General features: G+C 45.9%; 1 protein-coding gene across 1 annotated transcript; it reads right to left on the bottom strand.

The window, feature by feature from the left end:
- Positions 1–2,211: 2,211 nt before the first annotated feature.
- Positions 2,212–18,038, bottom strand: CIMIP1 (ciliary microtubule inner protein 1). The gene is made up of 4 exons (XM_019972695.2): positions 17,885–18,038; positions 10,463–10,544; positions 8,958–9,059; positions 2,212–2,616 (listed from the first exon to the last, which is right to left on the bottom strand). Exons 1-4 carry the CDS (start codon positions 17,950–17,952, stop codon positions 2,455–2,457), a joined length of 414 nt encoding a protein of 137 aa, XP_019828254.2. The 5' UTR covers positions 17,953–18,038; the 3' UTR covers positions 2,212–2,454.
- Positions 18,039–22,583: the final 4,545 nt, after the last annotated feature.

A 22,583-nucleotide genomic window follows, 5' to 3' on the forward strand; every position in this document is an offset into this window, starting at 1 on the left:
GACTATAAGCCGGGTGACTTAAGCAACAGGAGTTGGTCCTCTCCCAGGGCAATCCAGGTGTCGGCGGGGCCATGGTCCCTCTGCAGCCTGTAGGGTGGAATCCTGCCTTGTCTATTCCCAGCTTCTGGTGATTTGCTGGCGATTCTCAGCATCCTTGGCTTATAGATTGCTGCTGTTTAATCACTCAGTCATGTCTGACTCTTTGCGACCCCACGAACTCTAACCCACCAGGTTCCTCTGTCCATGGGATTATCCAGGCAAGAACACTGGAGTGGGTTGCCATTTCCTCCTCCAGGGAATCTTCCTGACCTAGGGATTGAACCTACGTCTCCTGCGTTGGCAAGCAGATTCTTTATCATCAAGCCACCAGGGAAGCTTGTGGATACATCACTCCAATTTCTGCCTCATCACATGGCTTCTTCCCCATGTGTCTGTGTCTCCACCTGGCTGTCTCCTCCCTGTGTCTCTGCTCTTCTTACAAGGACACCAGTCATATTGGATTAAGTCTCCCCGCCCCAACTCCAGTATGACTTCATCCTAATTTAACTAATTCCCTCTGCAATGACCCTGTTTCTAAATCAGGCCACATTCACAAGTGCTGGAGGTTAGAACTACGACAGATCTTTCTTGGGGGGTACACGGTTCATCCCGTAATACCTTGGCCGTCTGTTTCTCAGGACCTGAAGAGCTGTGGCATCTCTCCTTTGTATGTGTGGCCCCTGGGATATCAGCAGGATGACTGAGGGATTTCCTGGCGGCCGTGGTCCATGTGATCCACGCGGCAGGCGATAAGGGCAGGCACCATGCTCAGAAGGAATGACCAGGCATCTTGAAGGGCTGATTCTCTTGTGTTCTGGCTCTTTCAGGCCAGGTAGCCTGTGAGAGCCCGAGTTTCCTTCTCTGGTTTGGAGGCAAGCCTTGGGGGGCAGAGAACCATCGAGAAGGCTGGGAGGAGGCTCTGTGCTGTGCCTCTGTTCTCAGTGTCTGATCAGCTGGCTCCGCAGCTGTCTGCGGCCAGGCCCCATCCCCCACCCCCAGGGTAGTAGGGAGACCGATCCCTCAGGGAACATCCTGCAGACTTTATAGAGAACCACTCCCCGAACAAGAGCAATTCTCCCCCAGGGCCTGTGGGGTTCCGACACTGAGCCCAGAACTTGGAGGGGATGGTGGCCCAGACTCAGCAATAATCCTCTCCCCCTAGCACTGGGTGCCCCAGAGTCACAGAGCCCCTTTAGAAGTGTGCTAGTTGAGGCCTAGCATGCTAGGGTCAGGGGACGTTTCTAGATGAGGGAATCTTGGGTTGGTAAAGCATACCCACCACACCTGGACAGGAAGGTGAGCAGGAGGATGGGTGGGCCTCGCAGGTGGGTTCCACCAGGTACAAGTGCTTGCAGCCCACCTCGGTCAAGCAAACCCAGGGAGGAACCCACCCCATAAACAGTGACACTGGGACCACCAAGAGGAGGAAGGAGCGTGACGTCAGGGAGGGCAGGTAACTGATGTTGCTGCCCCTGCCCTGCCCACCCCGGGGCTGAAGGAGACACCATCCTCTGCTACTCAGAAACGAAACACAGGCCTCCACAGGCCACGTGTAAACTCTCCCCCTCCGGCTCCCTGGGGTCCAGCTGGTGGGGCCCAAGGGCCTGTTGGCTGCTCCTCTTGGTCCTCTTGCACCAACTGGATGCCCCACTCCCCACGTCCACCCCCATTTGTAGGAACTGGAGCCAAGCCTCAGAGACGGCAGTGAACTCAAATGCTGACCACAGGGTGGATGTCAAAGGCCCCCAGGGGAAGGACGCTGGCCAGCTCAGCTGCTGTCTTTGCTGTAGTGGGTGGGAGGGTGGTTGGGTGGGGGGCGGACCAGGTCAGGATGGGGTTTCTAGGGAGCACTGGGAAACCCATCCTTCCTGGAAATCTGTGCTCACTGCTAATTTTGTGCTTGTTTCTGCTTTAAAGCTGTTGACATATTGCCGATATCCTGGGGAATGACTGGGGAGGGGTCCTCAGAGCACGTTATTCCTCCTGAAAAGCAGGCCCAGGGGTGCTGAGGTACAGAAACACCTGGCCAACCACCTCATCTTAACAAGGATGGTGAGAAAGGGGATGGAAGACGACAATAAGGATTTAGACAAATATTTAAAAATGAGATCACATTGTGTCTTTTAAAGCTATCCCTAAAATTTCTCAAGGTATGAAAAAATATTCAGGGAGTCTATTTTGCCTTATTCATTGCATTAGCCAAGAATGAATGCATTACAAGAATGTTCCAGAAGGGAAGAACTGATGAAAACGTCTAAGGACTGTTTTGTGTTCTTTGCAACAGCATCCCATGAACACGTGTTGGGGGGAACTCTGACCTCGGGGGAGGCCTGGAGCTTGTCCTTTCCTGGGCATGGGCACTGGGGCTGGCGGTCTGCCCTTCCTTGCCCCAGGGGCCGGGGTCTCCATCTGGACTCAGTGTATGCCTTGTTTCGGCCAGTTTAGCTCCTTGGCATATGCCCCTTTGCAGCTTCTGATCTCATAGTCGTGCTCCAGACACTTGTTCAGGCCTGGCACCCCGGACCGCCAGCCGATGAAGCCCTGTGTGGTCTTCGGGACTGGGGGGGAGGGAAGCACCTGCAATAGAAGGACAGAGGATGAGTTGCCTTGGGCCACAGCCACAGGAGGTGTGTCTCCAGACGCATCAGGATCGGCGTGTGAGACCTGGTGTGGAGAAGACAGAAAGAACCCTGGTACAGGCCACCAACAGACACATGGGTCAATGGAATAGAACAGAGAGCCCAGAAATGAACTTGCACTTCTATGGGCCCTTAATCCACCTGAAAGGAGGCAGGATATATAATGGGGAAAAGACATCCTCTGGAAAACATGGTGTTGGGAAAACTGGACAGCTACTCAATGGCTCAATGTGTAAAGAATCTGCCTGCAATGGAGAAGACATGGGATACACAGGTTTGATCCTTGGGTGGGGAAGATCCCCTGGAGGAGGAAGTGGCGACCCACACTTCAGTATTCTTGCCTGGATAATCCCATGGACAGAGGAGCCAGGCGGGCTATAGTCCACGGGGTCACAAGAGTCGGACGTGACTTGGTAGCGAAACAACAGCATGGGAAAGAAGCAAACTGGTCTACTTCTCACATCATGCACAGAAATGAACTCAAATGGATTAAAGACTTAAAGCTAAGATCTGAAATAATAAAACTTCCAGAAGAAAACATTGGCAGCACACTTTTTGATGTTGGTCTTAGCAATAATTTTTTGGATATGTCTCCTAAGGCAAACGTAAACAAGTGGGTACTACATCAAACGGAAACTATCAATAGGACAAAAAAGGCCGCCTATTGACGGGGGAAGATATTTGCAAACGTATCCGATTAAGGGTTAATATCCAAAATGTACAAAGAACTCGTATAACTCAGCATCACAGAAACAAACAACTTAATTGAAAGGTAGGCAGAGCACCCGAGTAGACATTTTCCCAAGGAAGATATACAGGCAGTTAATAGTCACACGAAAATGTTCAGTGTCACCAAACATCACATCTGTCAGAGTGGCCATCATCAAAAAGACAACAAGTAATGTGCTGGCAATGATGTGGAGGAAAGGGAACCCTCGTGCACTATTGCTGCTGCTGCTGCTAAGTCACTTCAGTCGTGTCCGACTCTGTGTGACCCCATAGACAGCAGCCCACCAGGCTCTGCCGTCCCTGGGATTCTCCAGGCAAGAACACTGGAGTGGGTTGCCATTTCCTTCTCCAATGCATGAAAGTGAAAAGTGAAAGTGAAGTCGCTCAGTCGTGTCCGACTCTTAGCGACCCCATGGACTGCAGCCTACCAGGCTTCTCCGTCACTGGGATTTTCCAGGCAAAAGTACTGGAGTGGGGTGCCATTGTTGGTGGGATGTAAACTGGTGCAGTCACTGTGGAAAACAGTTTGTTAGAAAAGTAAAAATAGAACTATTGTAGGATCTAACAATTCCACTCCTGGATATTTATCTAAAGTAAATGAAAGCACTAATTCAAAAAGATATATGCAACTCTATGTTAATTGAACATGTTAAAGAAAGCTGAGCGCCAAAGTGTTGATGCTTTTGAACTGTGGTGTTAGAGAAGACTCTTGAGAGTCCCTTGGACTGCAAGGAGGTCAAACCAGTCAATCCTAAAGGAAATCAACCCTGAATATTCATTGGAAGGACTGATGCTGAAGCTGAAGCTCCAATCCTTTGGCCACCTGATGCAAAGAGCCGATTCACTGGAAAAGACCCTGATGCTAGGAAAGATTGAGGGCAGGAGGAGAAGGGGATGACAGAGGATGAGATGGTTGGATGGCATCACCAACTCAATGGACATGAGTTTGAGTAAACTGTGGGATACAGTGGAGGACAGAGGAGCCTGGTGTGCTGCAGTTCATGTGGTCACAAAGAGTTGGACATGACTTAACGACTAAATGGCAATAAATGTTAACTGAACCATTATTTGCAATAGCCAAGATAAGGAAGCCATCTAAATGCCCATCAATAGGTGAATGAATAAAGATGTGGTCTGTACACACAACAGGATATTACTCAGCAATAAAACTAACGAAATCTTCCCACTGGTGACAACATAGGTGGGCCTAGAAGAATTCTTAGCAGTGAAATAAGTCAGACAGAGAAAGACAAATACTGCATGATTTCACTTACATATGGATTCTTAAAAAACAAATGAACAACAGAAACAGAGTCACAGAAACAAAGAGCACACAGGTAGTCGCCAGAGGGGAGGTGGAGGAGGAGAGAAATAGGTGGAGATTAAGAGGTACAGACTTCCAGCTACAAAATAAATGAGTCACGGTATGAAACGTAGTGTGGGGAATATAGTCAGTAATTATGTAATATCTTTGTATGGTGACAGATCATAACTAGACTTGTGATCATTTTGAAATGTTTAGAAACACTGAGTCACTATGCTGTATAACAGAAACCAACAGCATTGTAGGTCAATTATACTTCTAAAACAAACTCATAGGAAAAGAGATCAGTTTTGAGGTTACCAGAGGAAAGGCTGGAGAGGAGGGGGATAGGATGAAGGTGGTCAAAAGGTACAAGCTTCGAGTTATAAGATAAAAAATACCAGGGATGTAATGTACAACATGATAAATATAATGAATGCTGCTCTATGTTATATACAAAAACAGTTACGATTAAGAGAATAAATCCTAAGAATTCTCATCACAAGGAGGAATGTTTCTCTAGTTCTTAAATTTTGTATCTGTATGAGATGATATGCTAAGTCACACCCCACTCCAGTACTTTTGCCTGGAAAATCCCATGGATGGAGAAGCCTGGTAGGCTGCAGTCCATGGGGTCGCTAAGAGTTGGACACGACTGAGCGACTTCACTTTCACTTTTCACTGTCATGCATTGGTGAAGGAAATGGCAACCCACTCCGGTGTTCTTGCCTGGAGAATCCCAGGGACAGGGGGAGCCTGGTGGGCTGCTGTCTATGGGGTCGCACAGAGTTGGACATGACTGAAGTGACTGATGGATCTTCACTAATCCTAGCGTGATAATCATTTCATGATGTACGTAAGTCAACTTCTGATGCTGTGTATTTTATACTTACTCAGTAATGTATGTCAATTATAGGTCAATAAAGTGAAGAAAAAAGTCAGAAAAGACAGAAAGAAGAGCCAGTGTCCCTAAGTAAGTTTCACTGAATGTAAGTACGCACCAACCCGCTGGACTCAGAGATCACATGTTCCCTGAAAATAATGATCAATCATCAAACATGTCTTTTTATCTCATAACGTTTAACATATTTAATTCATGACCTCCAGTAAAATAACTTTCATTTGGTAAAAGAGCAAAAAAGAGAAACAAAAGCAAGGTGCAGATATACAGACTATTATAGTTCATAGTTGTTCAGTTGCTAAGTCGTGTCTGACTCTTTGAGACCCCATGGACTGTAACCCGCCAGGCTCCTCTGTCCGTGGGATTCTCCAGGCAAGAATACTCGAGTGGGTTGCCATTTCCTTCGCCAGGGGAGATTCCTGACCCAGGGATCAAACCTGTATCTCCTGTGTCTCCTGCATTGGCAGGCAGGTTTGCTACCACTGAGGCACCAGGGGAGCCACAGTTTATAGTGCCCTTTATAAAATATATGGCAATATTGTCAGATGGTATCCTGGCAGTTATAGACCTTCCAGATTTGATTAGAAGGCTTTATGATACGTGTGTAAACACACACACACACACCAAACCATAGATACCACAGGAGTGAAAGAAATTGATTTTAATTAAAAACCAAAAAGGAAATGGGATTCTATCTGAAATGAAAAAACACAATTTCATTTGTCAATTCCTTGAAATTTGAAAAATTTTTGGAAAATGTGGGTGAATGCTTATGCAGGGTTTGCCTTTCTATTTGAAATAACCTTCTGTTCTGCTCTTATGGGGGGATTTGAACCAAGACAGCAGTGAGGAATATTCGTTCAAGCAGAAGAACTGAGATGAAGAGGTTTAATATGCTTGGGGTTATGAGTTCACGCTTAGCTCAAAGGTCTTTGAATGAGGCGGTGGCGAGAGGGGACAGTCCTGGTGGGCCAGCTGCCACTGGTGGCAGAAGCCCCTTAACATATGTTCTTGATGAACTATTAACATTAATCTCCTGAGAGGCCCCATGCAGGGAGGGTCATGAACAGATGCTGGTGGGGCCAGTTTCCTCCAGCCAGCAAGTTCTCCACAATGCTGGTCCAGACTGGCTGTCAGGCACACAGACTAGCTTTCAAGTCCAGCTTGTAAGAGAAATGCAGTCAGAATCCACCCCGGGAGCTCACACTTCACCCATCAGACTGGCAAAGAGATGAAGACACCACCGTCAACAAAGGTCTAGAGGGAAAATCTGTGAAGGGCAACATTACCGCCATCTATGAAAAAGGAAAACACAAACATGTTTTGACCTGACAATCCACCTCTCAGCATTTATCCTAAGACATCCAAATACCTGCATGTGCACGCACCAAGATTATTGTGGGAGGCTGACTGCAGCCCTGCGTGTCACAGCAGGCGCCTGGACAGCCCACATGTCCATCCCCTGAAGACCCATTCAGTCACAGCCCCTCCACACCACGGAAAACTATACAGCAATGTAAAAGATGGAGGCAGCTGTGTGTTCTGAGATGGGATGACTTGGAAGATAAACTGCTAAGAGAAAAACGATGTATAAAATGTGTAAAATATGGTATAAATTGTGTATATTAGCTGCTCAGTTGTGTCCGACTCTTTGTGACCCCTTGAACTAGAGCCACGAGGCTCCTCTGTCAATGGGATTTCCCAGGCAAGATTACTCGAGTGGATAGCCATTCCCTTCTCCAGGGGATCTTCCTGACCCAGGGATTGAAACCGGGTCTCCTGCATTGCATTCGTTACCAGCTGAGCCACCAGGGAAGCCCGTCCAGGGTTAAGGGAAGAATTATATAAATTATGGTCAATTCGTACAATTAAGAAAAATGCAGTCATTAATATATTAATGATTCAGAATGCTATGGGTGACTGCATGGAAAGATAAATAGGCTATATTGTTGAATGAAAAAAGATTACAAAGCAGTCTGTGGAATTTTATTTTTAAATATGTATATATGCATGTATGAGTTTGTGTGTGTGTGTGTTGAAGGAGTAGCTGAGGATAGCACTTAAGAGCAGGGCTCTGAAATCAGATACACTTGACCTTGGAAAAGTTGTTCAGTCTTTGTCAGCTTCGGTTTCCTCAACTGCAAAATGGGTTTGATGGCAGTTATATCCATTCTCCAGGGATGTTGTGGAAATAAGATAATCATGTAAAGCACTCAGTATGGGGAGCAACTAAAGGGCAATAATAAAAGAATATGAGCCAGCATTTACTGGTGGTACATGAGGCGTAGAAGGCATCTGGAAGAACTCCCCCAAATGCTAACCATGGGTCAGTGTATGTATATGGATATTTTAATTTATGATTTATATTTTGCTGCATTTCTAGAAAAGTCAGCAAGTCTCTCTTGCTGTATAATCAGCAGAGGAACCCTCTCAATATCTCAGTGGAATGCATTCTTTCATTCATTCAGCTAATAGGTCGTACCCACTGAGCACCTAACTCAAACAAGCTGGCCATCCCATCTGACCCTGAGGGTGTCAGAGAAAGAAAATCCAGAATCGAACTCACCCATCCCTGGCCTCCTTCATCCTGAGTTTTCATCCCCCCTCCCCACATCGGGACACGGAAGTGCCTGCTCCATAGGTGGATGGAGAGCAGAACCCAGGATTAAAATGACAGAGAAGGCATGAGAAGGGCTTTCCTGGTGGCTCAGACCATAAAGAATCTGCCTGCAAGGCAGGAGACCTGTGTTCGATCCCTGGGTTGGAAAGATCCCCTGAAGGAGGAAATGGGTACCGACTCCAGTATTCTTGACTGGAGAATGTTATGGACAGAGGAGCTTGGTGGGCTACAGTTTATGCGGTCGCAAAGAGTCAGACATGATTAAGCCACTAACACTTTCACTTTTCCCATGAGAGAAGACCAGGGATATACAGAGCTCAGCAACTTCTAGAGGCATCTACCCCACATCCACATCTGACTGGTCTTTGGTAGGAATACTATCTATGTCTTCTCCCCTCTGGATGACCCAGTCACTCACTCAGCAACAAGAGTGACATTTTAAGAAGGCAATTCTCAATATTCCGCAGCCCTGCTTCCCTCTGCAAATCAGGCTCAGATCCCAGTTCCTTCCTCTGGACTCTAAGGTCCTGCACATATAGGGACCAATAACCTGCTGTGTCTCCCATGTGTGGGCTTAGGAAGGACTGGAAACCCATGTCCCTGTGGCCTGGGCACTGCTGTGTCCTTACCTGTGCCCAAGGCTTGGCCCACCTGAAGCAACACTGTTTCTGGTGGGGTGGAGATTTCTTACTTAGGAAAACAAGTACTTAAAAAGATTTTGCGAACCTTGATGTATTTCTCCACTGGGGTCACCGGCCGGATGCGGAACCGCTCAGGAAGCTCGATTTTGGGCTTTGGGGTGGCTGGTTCTTCTTCACACTTGATCAGCTGAAACACAATCCCCAGAGGCAGGGCCCCACTGGTTGAGCCTTCGGGAGCTTCCTTTCGCAGTCCCCCCAGAACAAGACTCTTCTCAGTTGACAAAGGCGGGACTCAGGTCAATGTTAGAAAGGGGCAGAGTGGGGACCTGCCGGCAGCCCAGCTCAGGCCCAGGCTCTCCCAGACTGCCCATTTACTGCCCTACCCATGATGTGAGAACATGTTACAGCTTATGGACTCAAACTAAAAACCTGCCAGCAAGGTTCAGGACCAGCCTCTAAACTAGGAGGATAGCCTCCAACCCCCCAACTTTTAATTTTTAAAGCAATTTTGAGCTCTTCAAAATCCTGATTTAATTACACATGAAGACTATTAATACAGATTCCTTTATGCATATCATATTAATAAGGACTCATTTTATGCATAAAATTTCAAATTGTGTAACTCTCCAAGTATTAAGAAAGCTCATTAAGAATGGCATAATTTCAGAGCCAGTGGGACAGGGTGAATTACAAAGGGGGTTTATATGGTCTAGAATCAAGTACGTTTTGAATTATGCGGCCCTTGAGTGATTCTGCCTCACCTCTAGAGAAACGTGGTTTCCTCATGTTGTGTTCTAGGGATCTCATGGAAGGTTGCAAACCGCTGGCCACCATGCTGGTGAAGTCCACACAAGCCCACATATATGTGGGTCTTTATATGGTGTTTTATAAATGGAGCCACTATTCTAGACTCAGACATTTTCATTAAAGCATCTGAATTTCCAGACTCTCTTGAACAATCAGAAAATGCAGCTGAGTCTGTCTTGCCTGTGAGCCCTCAGCAAGGCTGATCTTGGTGCCTCTGGCTGGGGTCAGAGGTCTCTGCTGATGTCCCCAATACTCCCTATTTATTATCTCTGGTCCCTTCCCTCATTTCTGGTGTAGGAAATACCAAGAGTTATTTTCCTAATAATCTTGCAGATATTCACTTGGCCTCTCCTTTCTTTCCCTCTGAACCTCACAGTCACCCAATGAGGCAGTGAGGACTATCACCCCATTTTACAGATGGCAAGTCCAAGGCTGAGTAGCCCTGGAATCAATCAGACCAGCATCTTCCTTTGGTGCCTTTCTTAGCTGTGTAACTGTACTTTTTAGAGCTCAAATTCCTCATTTGTAAAATGGGCCTCAAATAGCATCCTTCTCTGCACAGGGCTTGTCTTATGGATTCAACAAGCTGGTTTGGATGAAGCACCTAGAATGTGCCTGGCATGTAGTAAAACTCAATAAATTTTTAAATCAAAGGAACTTTCAGGTGTCAGCCATCTTCAACATGCTCTATAAATTTATTCCTTTGAATTAAACACTTCATAACCACTTATTCTTGGAAATGATTGGGTCTATAACCTCCAGGGTCATCAACTTTACATTTACCTCCTCAAAGGGTGTTGATAAAAATCCCCAATTCTGGGCCCAGTTTTGCCGTGCTTCGTTTTCAGCCTTCAGGCGATATTTCCTGGGGGGAGGCGGGGGGAAGAGTTCTTAAGTGATGTACAACATTTGAAAAGGGTTGACATAGCAAACCCTAAAAGGTGCCCTGGGGAGAATTTGACCTTCATTGATGCACCTGGACTGAGTGATGATTCCCAAACAGGGAGAGAGTGGGAGGCCCTGTCACTGGGGGATTGTCATTCATGAAAGGGAGACACGTGTCTTAGAACCAGAGATGCTGGTTGGATAGTACATCAAGGACCAGACAAGACTAGGGCTGCCTCTGCCCTAGGGGTCATCTCGATACTGGATCCCTTATTTTAGGGGCCCTTGGACCTGCAGTAATGGGGGAGTGTTAAATCATGATGGAGGTATAAGTAAAGTTCCTTTGTTGCCAGAGCAAGGACCAGGGCAGAGTGAGGTACTAGGGTGCAAAATTTAAGGAGGCACCCATTCCCAGTTCTTGCAAGGGCAGAGCCAGAACCTGCATGACCGTGACAGGGAGCCCTCCTTAAACACTGCACCCCAGGCCCCTCGTTTGTTCCACCCTAATCCTGGCCCTGCTTTTGCTGCACACGTGATATAATTTATACATAACTACCCACGAGCTGAGGTGAGTTTCAGTTGAAGTGCAGGTGTGTCTTTTACCAAAAAACTGATTAAACATTTATTCATTTGGATTTTCAAGTTTCCTTTCCTCTTTTGGAACCAGTGTCTGCACCCCAAGCCCCCTTTAATGTCTCAACAGTTTCTGAGGCCCAAGCTATTTCCCCGGGGGGGAGGGGCTGAGCACCTAAATCAGTTAAACCACTCAGTCATGTCGGATTCTTTGCGACCTCATGGATTGCATCATGCCAGGCTTCCCTGTCCATCACCAACACCTGGAGTTTGCTCAAACTCATGTCCATTGAGTTAGTGATGCCATCCAACCATCTCATCCTCTGTCGTCCCCTTCTTCTCCCACCTTCAATCTTTCCCAGCATCAGGGTCTTTCCCAATGAGTCAGTTCTTCACATCAGTAGCCAAAGTATTGGAGTTTCAGCTTCAGCATCAGTCCTTCCAAGGAATATTCAGGACTGATTTACTTTAGGATTGACTGGTTTGATCTCCTTGCAGTCAAGGGACTCTCAAGAGTCTTCTCCACACTGGTACGACCCAGAGGGATGGTATGGGGAGGGAGGAGGGAGGAGGGTTCAGGATGGGGAACACATGTATACCTGTGGTGGATTCATTTTGATATTTGGCAAAACTAATACAATTATGTAAAGTTTAAAAATAAAATAAAATTAATTTAAAAAATTAAAAAAAAAAAAAGAGTCTTCTCCAACACCACAGTTCAAAAGCATCATTTCTTCAGTGCTCAGCTTTCTCTATGGTCCAACTCTCACAATCATACATGACTACTGGAAAAACCATAGCTTTGACTAGATGGACCTTTGTTGGAAAAATTATGTCTCTGTGATTCAATATGCTGTCTAGGTTGGCCATAGCTTTTCTTCCAACGAGCAAGCGTCTTTTAATTTCACGGCTGCAGTCACCATCTGCAATGATTTTGGAGCCCAGAAAAATAAAGTCTGATCTCACTGTTTCCATTGTTTCTCCATCTATTTGCCATGAAGTGATGGGACTGGATGTCATGATCTTAGTTTTCTGAATGTTGAGTTTTAAGCCAACTTTTTCACTCTCCTCTTTCACTTTCATCAAGAAAGTGATGAAAGCTCTTTAGTTCTTCTTCGCTTTCCTCCATAAGGGTGGTATCATCTGTATATCTGAGGTTACTGATATTTCTTCTAGTGATCTTGATTCCAGCTTGTGCTTCTTCCAGCCCAGCATTTTCGCATGATGTACTCTGCATATAAGTTAAATAAGCAGGGTGACAATATACAGCCTTGACGTACTCCTTTTCCTATTTGGAACCAGTCTGTCATTCCATGTTGAGTTCTAATTGTTGCTTCTTGACCTGCATACAGATTTCTCAGGAAGCAGGTCAGGTGGTCTGGTATTCCCAGAAATTCTGGTATCTCTTTCAGAATTTTCCACAGTTTGTTGTGATCCACCCAGTCAAAGGCTTTGGTATAGTCAATAAAACAGAAGTAGATGTTTTTCAGGAACTCTCTCGCTTTTTCCATGATCCAACAGATGTTGGCAATTTGATCTCTGGTTCCTCTGCCTTTTCTAAAACCAGCTTGAAAATCTGAAAGTTCACGGTTCATGTAACTGTTGAAGCCTGGCTTGGAGAATTTTGAGCGTTACTTTGCTAACATATGAGATGAGTGCAATTGTTCAGTAGTTTGAACATTCTTTGGCACTGCCTTTCTTTGGGATTGGAATGAAAACTGACCTTTTCCAGTCCTGTGGCCACTGCTGAGTTTTCCAAATTTGCTGGCATATTGAGTGCAGCACTTTCACAGCATCATCTTTCAGGATTTGAAATAGCTCAACTGGAATTCTGTCCTCTCCACTAGCTTTGTTTGTAGTGATGCTTCCTAAGGCCCACTTGACTTTGCATTCCAGGATGTCTGGCTCTAGGTGAGTGATCACACCATCATGGTTATCTGGGTTATGAAGATCTTTTTGTATAGTTCTGTGTGTTCTTGACACCTCTTCTTTATATCTTCTGCTTCTGTTAGGTCCATACCATTTCTGTCCTTTATTGTGCCCATCTTTGCGTGAAATGTTCTCTTGGTATCTCTAATTTTCTTCAAGAGATCTCTAGTCTTTCACATTCTATTGTTTGTCTTTATTTCTTTGCATCAATCACTGAGGAAGGCTTTCTTATCTCTCCTGCTGTTCTTTGGAACTCTGCATTCAAACGGGTTTATCTTTCCTTTTCTCCTTTGCCTTTCACTTCTTTTCTTTTCTCAGCTGTTTGTAAGGCCTCCTCAGATAACCATTTTGTCTTTCTGCATTTCTTTTTCTTGGAGATGGTGTTGATTACTGCCTCCTGTACAATGTCATGAACCTCTGTCCACAGTTCTTCAGGTACTTGGTCTATCAGATACAACCCCTTGAAGCTATTTGTCACTTCTACTGTATAATTGTAAGGGATTTGATTTAGATCATAGTAAAGTATCTGTCTACAATGCAGGAGACCTGGGTTCAACCCTGGGTCAGGAAGATTCCCTGGAGAAGGAAATGGCAACCCAATCCAGTACTCTTGCCTAGAAAATCCTATGGATGGAGGAGCCTGGTGTCCATGGGGTCACAAAGAGTCAGACACGACTAAGAGACTTTACTTTCACTTTCTTTTCATACCTGAATGGTCTAGTGGTTTTCCCTACTTTCTTCAATTTAAGCCGGAATTTGGCAATAAGGAGTTCATGATCTGAGCCACAGTCAGCTCCGGGTCTTGTTTTTGCTGACTGTATAGAGCTTCTCCTTTGGCTGCAAAGAATATAATCTATCTGATTTTGGTATTGACCATCTGGTGATGTCCATGTGTAGAGTTTTCTCTTATGTTGTTGTAAGAGGGTGTTTGCTATGACCAGTGCATTCTCTTAGCAAAAACTCTGTTAGCCTTTGCCCTGCTTCATTTTGAACTCCAAGGCCAAATTTGCCTGTTACTCCAGGTATCTCTTAATTTCCTATTTTTGCATTTCATTCCCCTATAATGAAAAGGACATCTTTTTTGGATGAGCATGGACCTGCCCATCAGAACAAGACCCAGTTTTCCCTACAGTCAGTCTCTCCCAACAGGAAACTTCCATAAGCCTCTTATCCTTATCCCTCAGAGGGAAGACAGAATGAAAACCACAATCACAGGAAACTAACCAAACTGATCACATGGACCACAGCCTTGTCTAACTCAATAAAACTATGAGCCATGCCATGTAGAGATATCCAAGATGGGTGGGTCATGGTGGAGAGTTCTGACAAAATATGGTCCACTGGAGAGGGAACGGCAAACCACTTCAGTATTCTTGAGAATACCATGAACAGTATGAAAAGGCAAAAAGATAGGACACTGAAAGATGAACTCCCCAGGTCAGTAGGTGCCCAATATGCTACTGGAGAACAGTGGAGAAATAACTCCAGAAAGAATGAAGAGACAGAGCCAAAACAAAAGCAACGCCCAGTTATGGATGTGACTGGTGATGGAAGTAAAGTCCAATGCTGTAAAGAACAATATTGCATAGGAACCTGGAATGTTAAGTCCACGAATCAAGGTAAATCAGAAGTGGTCAAACAGGAGATGGCAAGAGTGAACATTGACATTTTAGGAATCATTGAGCACCTAAAGCTGAGTCTATTTCCAAAGAAAGTGTAACATGAGACAGAAAGATGAGCCATATATGTACTTAAAATATTCTAGAGCCACATTTTTAAAAAAGCGAAAATAAACAGGTAAATTTAATTCTGGTGTCACTTTTTAGGGGCATGAAGTTTTTGAAATCTAGTGTTTTATATTTATGCTGCTGCTACTGCTAAGTCGCTTCAGTTGTATCCGACTCTGTGCGACCCCATAGACAGCAGCCCACCAGGCTTCCCTGTCCCTGGGATTCTCCAGTCAAGAACACTGGAGTGGGTTGCCATTTCCCTCTCCAATGCATGAAAGTGAAAAGTGAAAGTGAAGTCGCTCAGTTGTATCTGACTCCAGCGACCCCATGGACTGCAGCCTACCAGGCTCCTCCATGCATGGGATTCTCCAGGCAAAAGTACTGGAGTGGGGTGCCATTATAGCTCATTCCAATTTGGAATAGTTACCTATCCAGTGCTCAACAGCCACTGTGACATGGGGCAGAACAGTCTAAGGGCTTAACTGGCTCTGTTCACCAACGAGGGGCCCTCTGATTTGGGTCTTGAAGGATAAGTAGGAGTTTGTTTGGTGGGGGAAGAGAGAAAAGGGCATTCTAAGCAGAGGAAACAGACCCTGCTATGGTAGTATAATATTTCCTACTGTGGGTACCTGGATAAAAATAAAGATTAAAAAAATAATAATAGCCTGTATTTATTGCAAATAACACTGGCTTTCCATTTTCAAGAGTGATATAAAGTTTTCTATAAAAAGAAGTTTATTAGGTCAAACAAAGCTAATTTAAAGAAAAATATGAAGTGACTATTACAGGATTTTCAAGGAAATGGTATAAGTCTTAAGAGATGAAAATAAGATAACTGAAGTTTAAGAGGTTAGCAATGATGGTTTGTTGTTGCTAAATATCCCCTGGTGAAGGGAAATGACTACCCAGTCAAGTATTCTTGCCTGGAGAATTACATGGACAGAGGAGCCTGGCAGATTACAGTCCACGGGGTTGCAAAGAGTTGGACACTACTGAGTGACTAACACTGCATTTATTTATTTGTATCTAAATTAGTAACTTTCCATATTGGTTAAAACTTCAAAGAGATGGGATATTACCTAGCAATGGGACAGAAAGGCAAATAGAAACATCCATTATAGATGTTTACTGAATATGAATTTTTTAGAAAATGAATTTAATTCTTTAAAACTTGTTGAAAAACCAGGATAAGCAAGAGTAAATATAAAGTGCTCTCTTTCGAACTGAACAAATACTCAGTTCAGTTCAGTCACTCAGTTGTGTCCGACTCTTTGTGACCCCATGAATCACAGCACGCCAGGCCTCCCTATCCATCACCAACTTCCAGAGTTCACCCAAACTCATGTGCATCGAGTCGGTGAGGCCATCCAGCCATCTCATCCTCTGTCATCCCCTTCTCCTCCTGCCCCCAATCCCTCCCAGCATCAGGGTCTTTTCCAATGAGTCAGCTCTTCACATGAGGTGGCCAAAGTATTGGAGTTTCAGCCTCAACATCAGTCCTTCCAATGAACACCCAGGACTGGTCTCCTTTAGGATGGACTGGTTGGATCTCCTTGCAGTCCAAGGGACTCTCAAGAGTCTTCAACACCACAGTTCAAAAGCATCAATTCTTCGGCGCTCAGCTTTCTTTATAGTCCAACTCTCACATCCATACATGACCACTGGAAAAACCATAGCCTTGACTAGACAGACCTTTGTTGGCAAAGTAATATCTCTGCTTTTTAATATGCTGTCTAGGTTGGGCATAACTTTCCTTCTAAGGAGTAAGCATCTTTTAATTTCATGGCTGCAATCGCCATCTGCAGTGATTTTGGAGCCCAAAAAAAATAAAGTCAGCCACTGTTTCCCCATCTATCTACCATGAAGTGATGGGACCGGATGCCATGATCTTAGTTATCTGAATGTTGAGCTTTAAGCCAAAATTTTCACTTTCCTCTCTCACTTTCATCAAGAGGCTTTTGAGTTCCTCTTCACTTTCTGCCATAAGGGTGGTGTCATCTGCATATCTGAGGTTATTGATATTTCTCCCGGCAATCTTGATTCCAGCTTGTGCTTCTTCCAGCCCAGCATTTCTCATGATGTATTCTGCATATAAGTTAAATAAGCAGGGTGACAACATACAGCCTTGACGTACTCCTTTTCCTATTTGGAACCAGTCTGTTGTTCCATGTCCAGTTCTAACTGTTGCTTCCTGACCTGCATATAGGTTTCTCAAGAGGCAGGTCAGGTGGTCTGGTATTCCCATCTCTTTCAGAATTTTCCACAGTTGATTGTGATCCACATGGTCAAAGGCTTTGGCATAGTCAATAAAGCAGAAATAGATGTTTTTCTTGAACTCTCTTGCTTTTTTGATGATCCAGAGGATGTTGGCAATGTGATCTCTGGTTCCTCTGCCTTTTCTAAAACCAGGACGAAGCTAGTGGAGGTGATGGAATTCCAGTTGAGCTATTTCAAACCCTGAAAGATGATGCTGTGAAAGTGCTGCACTCAATATGCCAGCAAATTTGGAAAACTCAGCAGTGGCCACAGGACTGGAAAAGGTCAGTTTTCATTCCAATCCCAAAGAAAGGCAATGGCAAAGAATGCTCAAACTACCACACAATTGCACTCATCTCACACGGTAGTAAAGTAATGCTCAAAATTCTCCAAGCTAGGCTTCAGCAGTACGTGAACCATGAACTTCCAGATATTCAAGCTGGTTTTAGAAAAGGCAGAGGAACCAGAGATCAAATTGCCAACATCCACTGGATCATGGAAAAAGCAAGAGAGTTCCAGAACAAATATTAAGATTTTTTAAAACATTGGGTAAATCTTAAAAATAAGCACTCAACCGTCGGCTCTCAACAAGCAAAGCTTTGCGGAGGGCTGTAGGGCCAGATGCAAAATGTTTCACGCCTCTGTGGTGGGCCAAAGAGAAGAGAAAGAGAAAGGCTCTTTCCGCAAGGCACCCCCACCACCTCCAGCACACACTCCTAGCACCCAGAAGTCGACCACTTCCAGGACTTGGTGGGAAAACTGAGGCTGCCAGGTGTGCACACTTTGGGTGGGAACAGTCCAGCCCACTGGGTTACTGAGTCCCCGGCCTTACCAGATCTCATCCTGGGCCACGAGGTTCATGCGCTCGGCCGCAGCCGTGCTGATCGGTTTCTGCGCCATGGGGCCTGGGGTCTTGGCACGCCCCCGCGCGCTCAGGCCTCGGGCTCAGCGTCTCAAGTCTCCTTGGAGACCGGTTGCTGAGCAACGCGGGACGCGGAGGCGGAGCCGGGGCCGCACCTGGAGAGATTGGGGCAGCCGGGCTCTCCTCTCCAGGCGTCAGGGCGCCTACTGACAACCGCGGTCCACAGTCACGCTCTTCGCGCGCCTCCCTGCCCACCTGCTTTGTCCGGGGCTGCCACAGCCCTCCTCCTCTGGGGAAAACCTTGGGGAAACCTCAAAACCTTACACGCCCTCCTCCTTTTAGACCTGTCACGCAAGTATACTCGCCAGGTGTACCAAGCCTAAGCGTACCGAGCTTAATGGATTCCGTCATAGAGACTCCTGTAACCACCTCCTGGATTACGAAATAGGTCACCCCAGCCCACTTCTTTTGTCAACTGCTCTTAGCATCCTGGTGTCGTTTTTCTCTGGCTTCCTTGTTCCAGTGTTACGTTTGAGAGGTTCAGCCGTATTGCCGCGAGTACCCAGGGTGTGGTCACTTCCATGCAGACGGCACTGGGGCCAATCTTTGGGGCCTCCACGAAAGTGCTGCTGTGAATTTCAGCGCACGTGACTTTTGGCTACACATGCATGTGGCTATACATGCATTTCTTTGGCATCCACTCTTTATAATTATCTCCAAATGCAGCTCAAAGATAATACTGCCTTCCAACCCCACACCCCAACCTCTCTTTCATGCCCATCAACACTAATCCCTCATCACTGGGATGCTCATGGGGTGTTTGTTGACTGACCTATTGACCTCCCTGCCCTAGCTTCCATCCTACCATGTTGTCATTGGCCTGGGACTGAAAATGTGTCTAAAACAACAGAACATGCATCCACTTCCTAGGGCAGGGGAAGGTTCCTCTGCTTGAGCAGCCGCAGGGTACAGAGGTGTCCAGAACCTAGTGGTGCTGAGAGAAGGAGGCAGCAAGCTTCACTGACCGAAAGATCGTCTCCAGATGACTGAGAGCCTGTGAGTGCTTTCATCTCCTCACTGGAGATGGGGGATTCTCCCTGGCAGATAAGTCTCCCTCCCTCCCTATCCCTGACCTCCTGGGGTATTCACAGATTTGAGCATTTATCACAGTGTTTGGATGATGTATCTTCCCCTCTTGATGATGTTCCCCACAGTCAGCTGGGTGATGCTCCTCTCTGCTGCTGGAAATGCTGGGTGGAGGCCCAGGATTGGGTGGTCCCTACTGCTGCTTCAAATAAAATACTGAGGGGGCCAGGCAGGGGCTGGAATCAGAGCTGTGGGGATTCACCAGCTAATGGTTAGCACCCCATGGCCACAGCTGAGCGAGCCAGCCCGACAGGCTGAATTGCTGCAGGTGGACAGGGATGCAGGTGGGCCTGGAGTTTCCTGCCTAGCCTTGTCTCTGAGATCGCCATTCCTACGACGGGAGAGAAGGTGTCCTGGGAAGAACTGTGAATGGTGGATACTAGGAAGAGAAGAGGATCTGTTGTATAGGGGACAAAGTCTGCTACTCTCTTGGGAAGTTTCTAAGAGGATTTTGTTACAATGATTAATTAAGAATAAATTTGTTTGCTAAATGTCTGTATGCCAGACACCAAGGGTTCATTCATTCTTCAAATGTTTGCTGAGAGCCTCCATGTGCCTGGGGATCCAGGAAGGAAAAAGGCTGACAAAGTCATTGCCCTCCTGGGGCTGACTTGTCTGGAAGGAAGACACACAATGAAGCAAGTGAAGACGGATCAACAAATGTACTGTCACCCCGGACAGAGATGTGTGTTGCCAAGAAAGTTAAATCAGGTAAGAGGGCTCGAGGTGACAGGTCCAGTGAAGGGCCTATTCTAAGTGGGTGGTCAGGAAAGGCCTGTCTGAGGAAAGGATGACTGAGCACAGAACTGGGGAGGGAGGCCCCCATGCAAAGGGGTCAGAAGCCCACGTTGTCCTTTCCATGGAGGACAGAGGTGCAAGACAAAGGTCTTGAGGCAGAACAAGCCCAGGGTGTTTGAAGGCCAGTGAGGAGGCCAGTGCACCTGGAGGGCTTCCTGGAAAACGTGGCCAGGTGCAGAAATGAGAAAACAAGCACAATGTCTTCCAGTTTTACTAAGTAAGCACACAGATGTGAATGCAGCCACGTGAGAATGAAGCCTGATAGATGAAATACCAATAAGAGGAGAGCACCCCAGATGAGGCAGGAAAGTATAGAGGAGGTGATGAGTGAGTGGGGTTTTGAAGGATGAATAAGAGTTTGCCAGTCTTGCCCATTCTCACCAGAGCGAGCCTTCTATTGGTAGGGTTGCATGTGGAAATACACAACACAACATAATTTCATGAAGCACACCTATACTATACTATATACTAAGACATTATGTATTTATTAAATATAGCTGGGCATCCATATCTTATATGACCACCCTACCCTTGGTGAGTTTCTTCACCAGTGTACCTACCACACTCAAACAAATACATGTGCATATATGAAATTCTATTTATTTTTTACTTCTGGTGGCCTGTGTTTCTTTGTTTTATACACATCCGCCTTCTGTCCTGGTTCAAGGGGTTGAAATCTCCTCCTTAGGATATTTGAAACAAAAGATTCATGGACCTCTGACAGACATAATTTATTCACCTATTGCTTTTATTTTATTGGAAAACGTGTTTTGCAGCACAGATTTTGAAGGGAGAGCTGAGAGATAAAAAGGCCATATTTGTTGATTAGATGTGGGAAATGGAGACAGTGTTTATAGCTTGCAGAGGCTTTGCCATGTTCCTGTATATCAATATTTTGGCCCTCTCTCAGCATTTCAGGATGGTTGATTTCTGATTTTTTATTTTTTTCATCTTGCTGTTGCTTTATAAAACATCCCAACAACTGGAGCCAACTGCTTCTTTTAGTGTTTTAAGCTTAAACAGTTTTCTTTTTTATTGTATGATTTTTTTTTTTTTTTAACCAAAGAAGGCTTTGTGCGGGGAGCGGTCCCTGCCAGCCAGTGTGCCGTTTTTCTCAGCATGGCTGATTATTATCTCGACTGTACAACAAAGACGCGGAGGCTTGAACTGAAGGTGCCAATTTGCACGGAATGTACTTGATGGCTTACCGGAGCTTCAGCTTAAGGATCTTGAAAGTTCTCGCCTTCACACACCCATTATGCTCTCTTTAGTCCCAGCAGAAAGAACTCTTGTCTTCCTTCACAAATAGTCTACACTCCACACACCTAAAGTAGCAATTATTGTCATTCTCTGTGCCTTGTGGTGGAAGAAAAAAGCTGAGTTCCCCTTGCCACCCCCGCAGCACCCTAGAAGCCTCCCTCTGGAGCCTGTTCACCATCCGGCTTAATTATCAATTATTGCTCCAATTAGAGACCCCACCGCAGGCGAGGGTTCCATGTGTCCTGCTCTTTCTCCCCTGCCTCTCTTGTCACAGCCCTTATGATGTGAGAAAAGCCCAAGCCCTGTGTGAAAAGGAAAGTGAATTTGGATGTAAAGAAAAGAAACTAACTTTGATTTCCAGGTGTGAATGTGGCTGGAGGATCTGGGTCATTTAGTGTGGTAGGTGCCTGGACCCCCACCTTCTTCTGGTGGCTCTTAGGATTGGAAAGAGAAGGTATTTGTGCATTTGCAATGAAGGGCTTGGCAAGAATACAGCTTGGAGATGCATATGCTCTGAGGACAGGGGTGTCACCTCTGAAGGGTTTAGGCGTAGCTTCAAGTCACAAAAACTGAACTTGCATGGCACTGTAAGTACAGTAATTATCTATTATCCCAGAGGTATTTTATGGAGCTGGACTGGCCATGCAGAGGGCTCAGATCCCAGAGAGGACCTGCTGCCCTGTGTTCTGTTGACAGAGGGTCAAATGGGGTTTCTTTGTTTGTTTTATTTAACAATTTCATACTTTTTAAAAAATTGTTATTTGGCTTCACCGGGTCTTAGTTGCAGCATGCAGGATCTAGTTCCCTGGCCAGGGATCGAAGCTGGGGCCCCTGACTTCGTAGCTTGGAGTCTTAGCCACTAGACCACCAGGGAAGTCCCCAGACAGAGGCTTTTTATGGGAAAATGGATCACTGGGCAAGGAGGTGAGGAGGGAGCTGGTTTCCAGGCTCTATTCCCTAAGATTACAAACATAGGCATTTACCCACCAGGTGGCACCGGGCAAACTTCTCCCCTCCTCCACTGGTTGACGCTTAAGGCCAGATGACTTTGAATGACCACTCATTCATTCAACCAACTAATATCTAGTCATTTCTATGTGCTAGGCTTCCCTGGTGGCTCAGATGGTAAAGAATCTGCCTGCGGTGCAGGAGACCTGGGTTCGATCCCTGGGTCAGGAAGATCCCCTGGAAAAGGGAATGGCTGCCCACTCCAGTATTCTTGCCTGGAGAACCCCATGGACAGAGGAGCCTGGCAGGCTACAGTCCATAGTGTCACAAGGTCGGACATGACTGAGTGACTAACATTTTCACTTTGGGTTTCCCTGGTGGCTCAGACTTGGGGTGGGGAGTTTGGACCTTATTCTGACAAAGGTCCTGAGTGCCTTTGGGTAGCTCTGTCCAGCTAAACACACAGGCCTTCCTGTAGGAATGATGCTCATTGTTATTTTGCAGAAGCAGACACAGA

The sequence above is a fragment of the Bos indicus genome, chromosome 13, assembly GCF_029378745.1.
Source record: "Bos indicus isolate NIAB-ARS_2022 breed Sahiwal x Tharparkar chromosome 13, NIAB-ARS_B.indTharparkar_mat_pri_1.0, whole genome shotgun sequence".
Lineage (NCBI taxonomy): Eukaryota > Metazoa > Chordata > Mammalia > Artiodactyla > Bovidae > Bos > Bos indicus.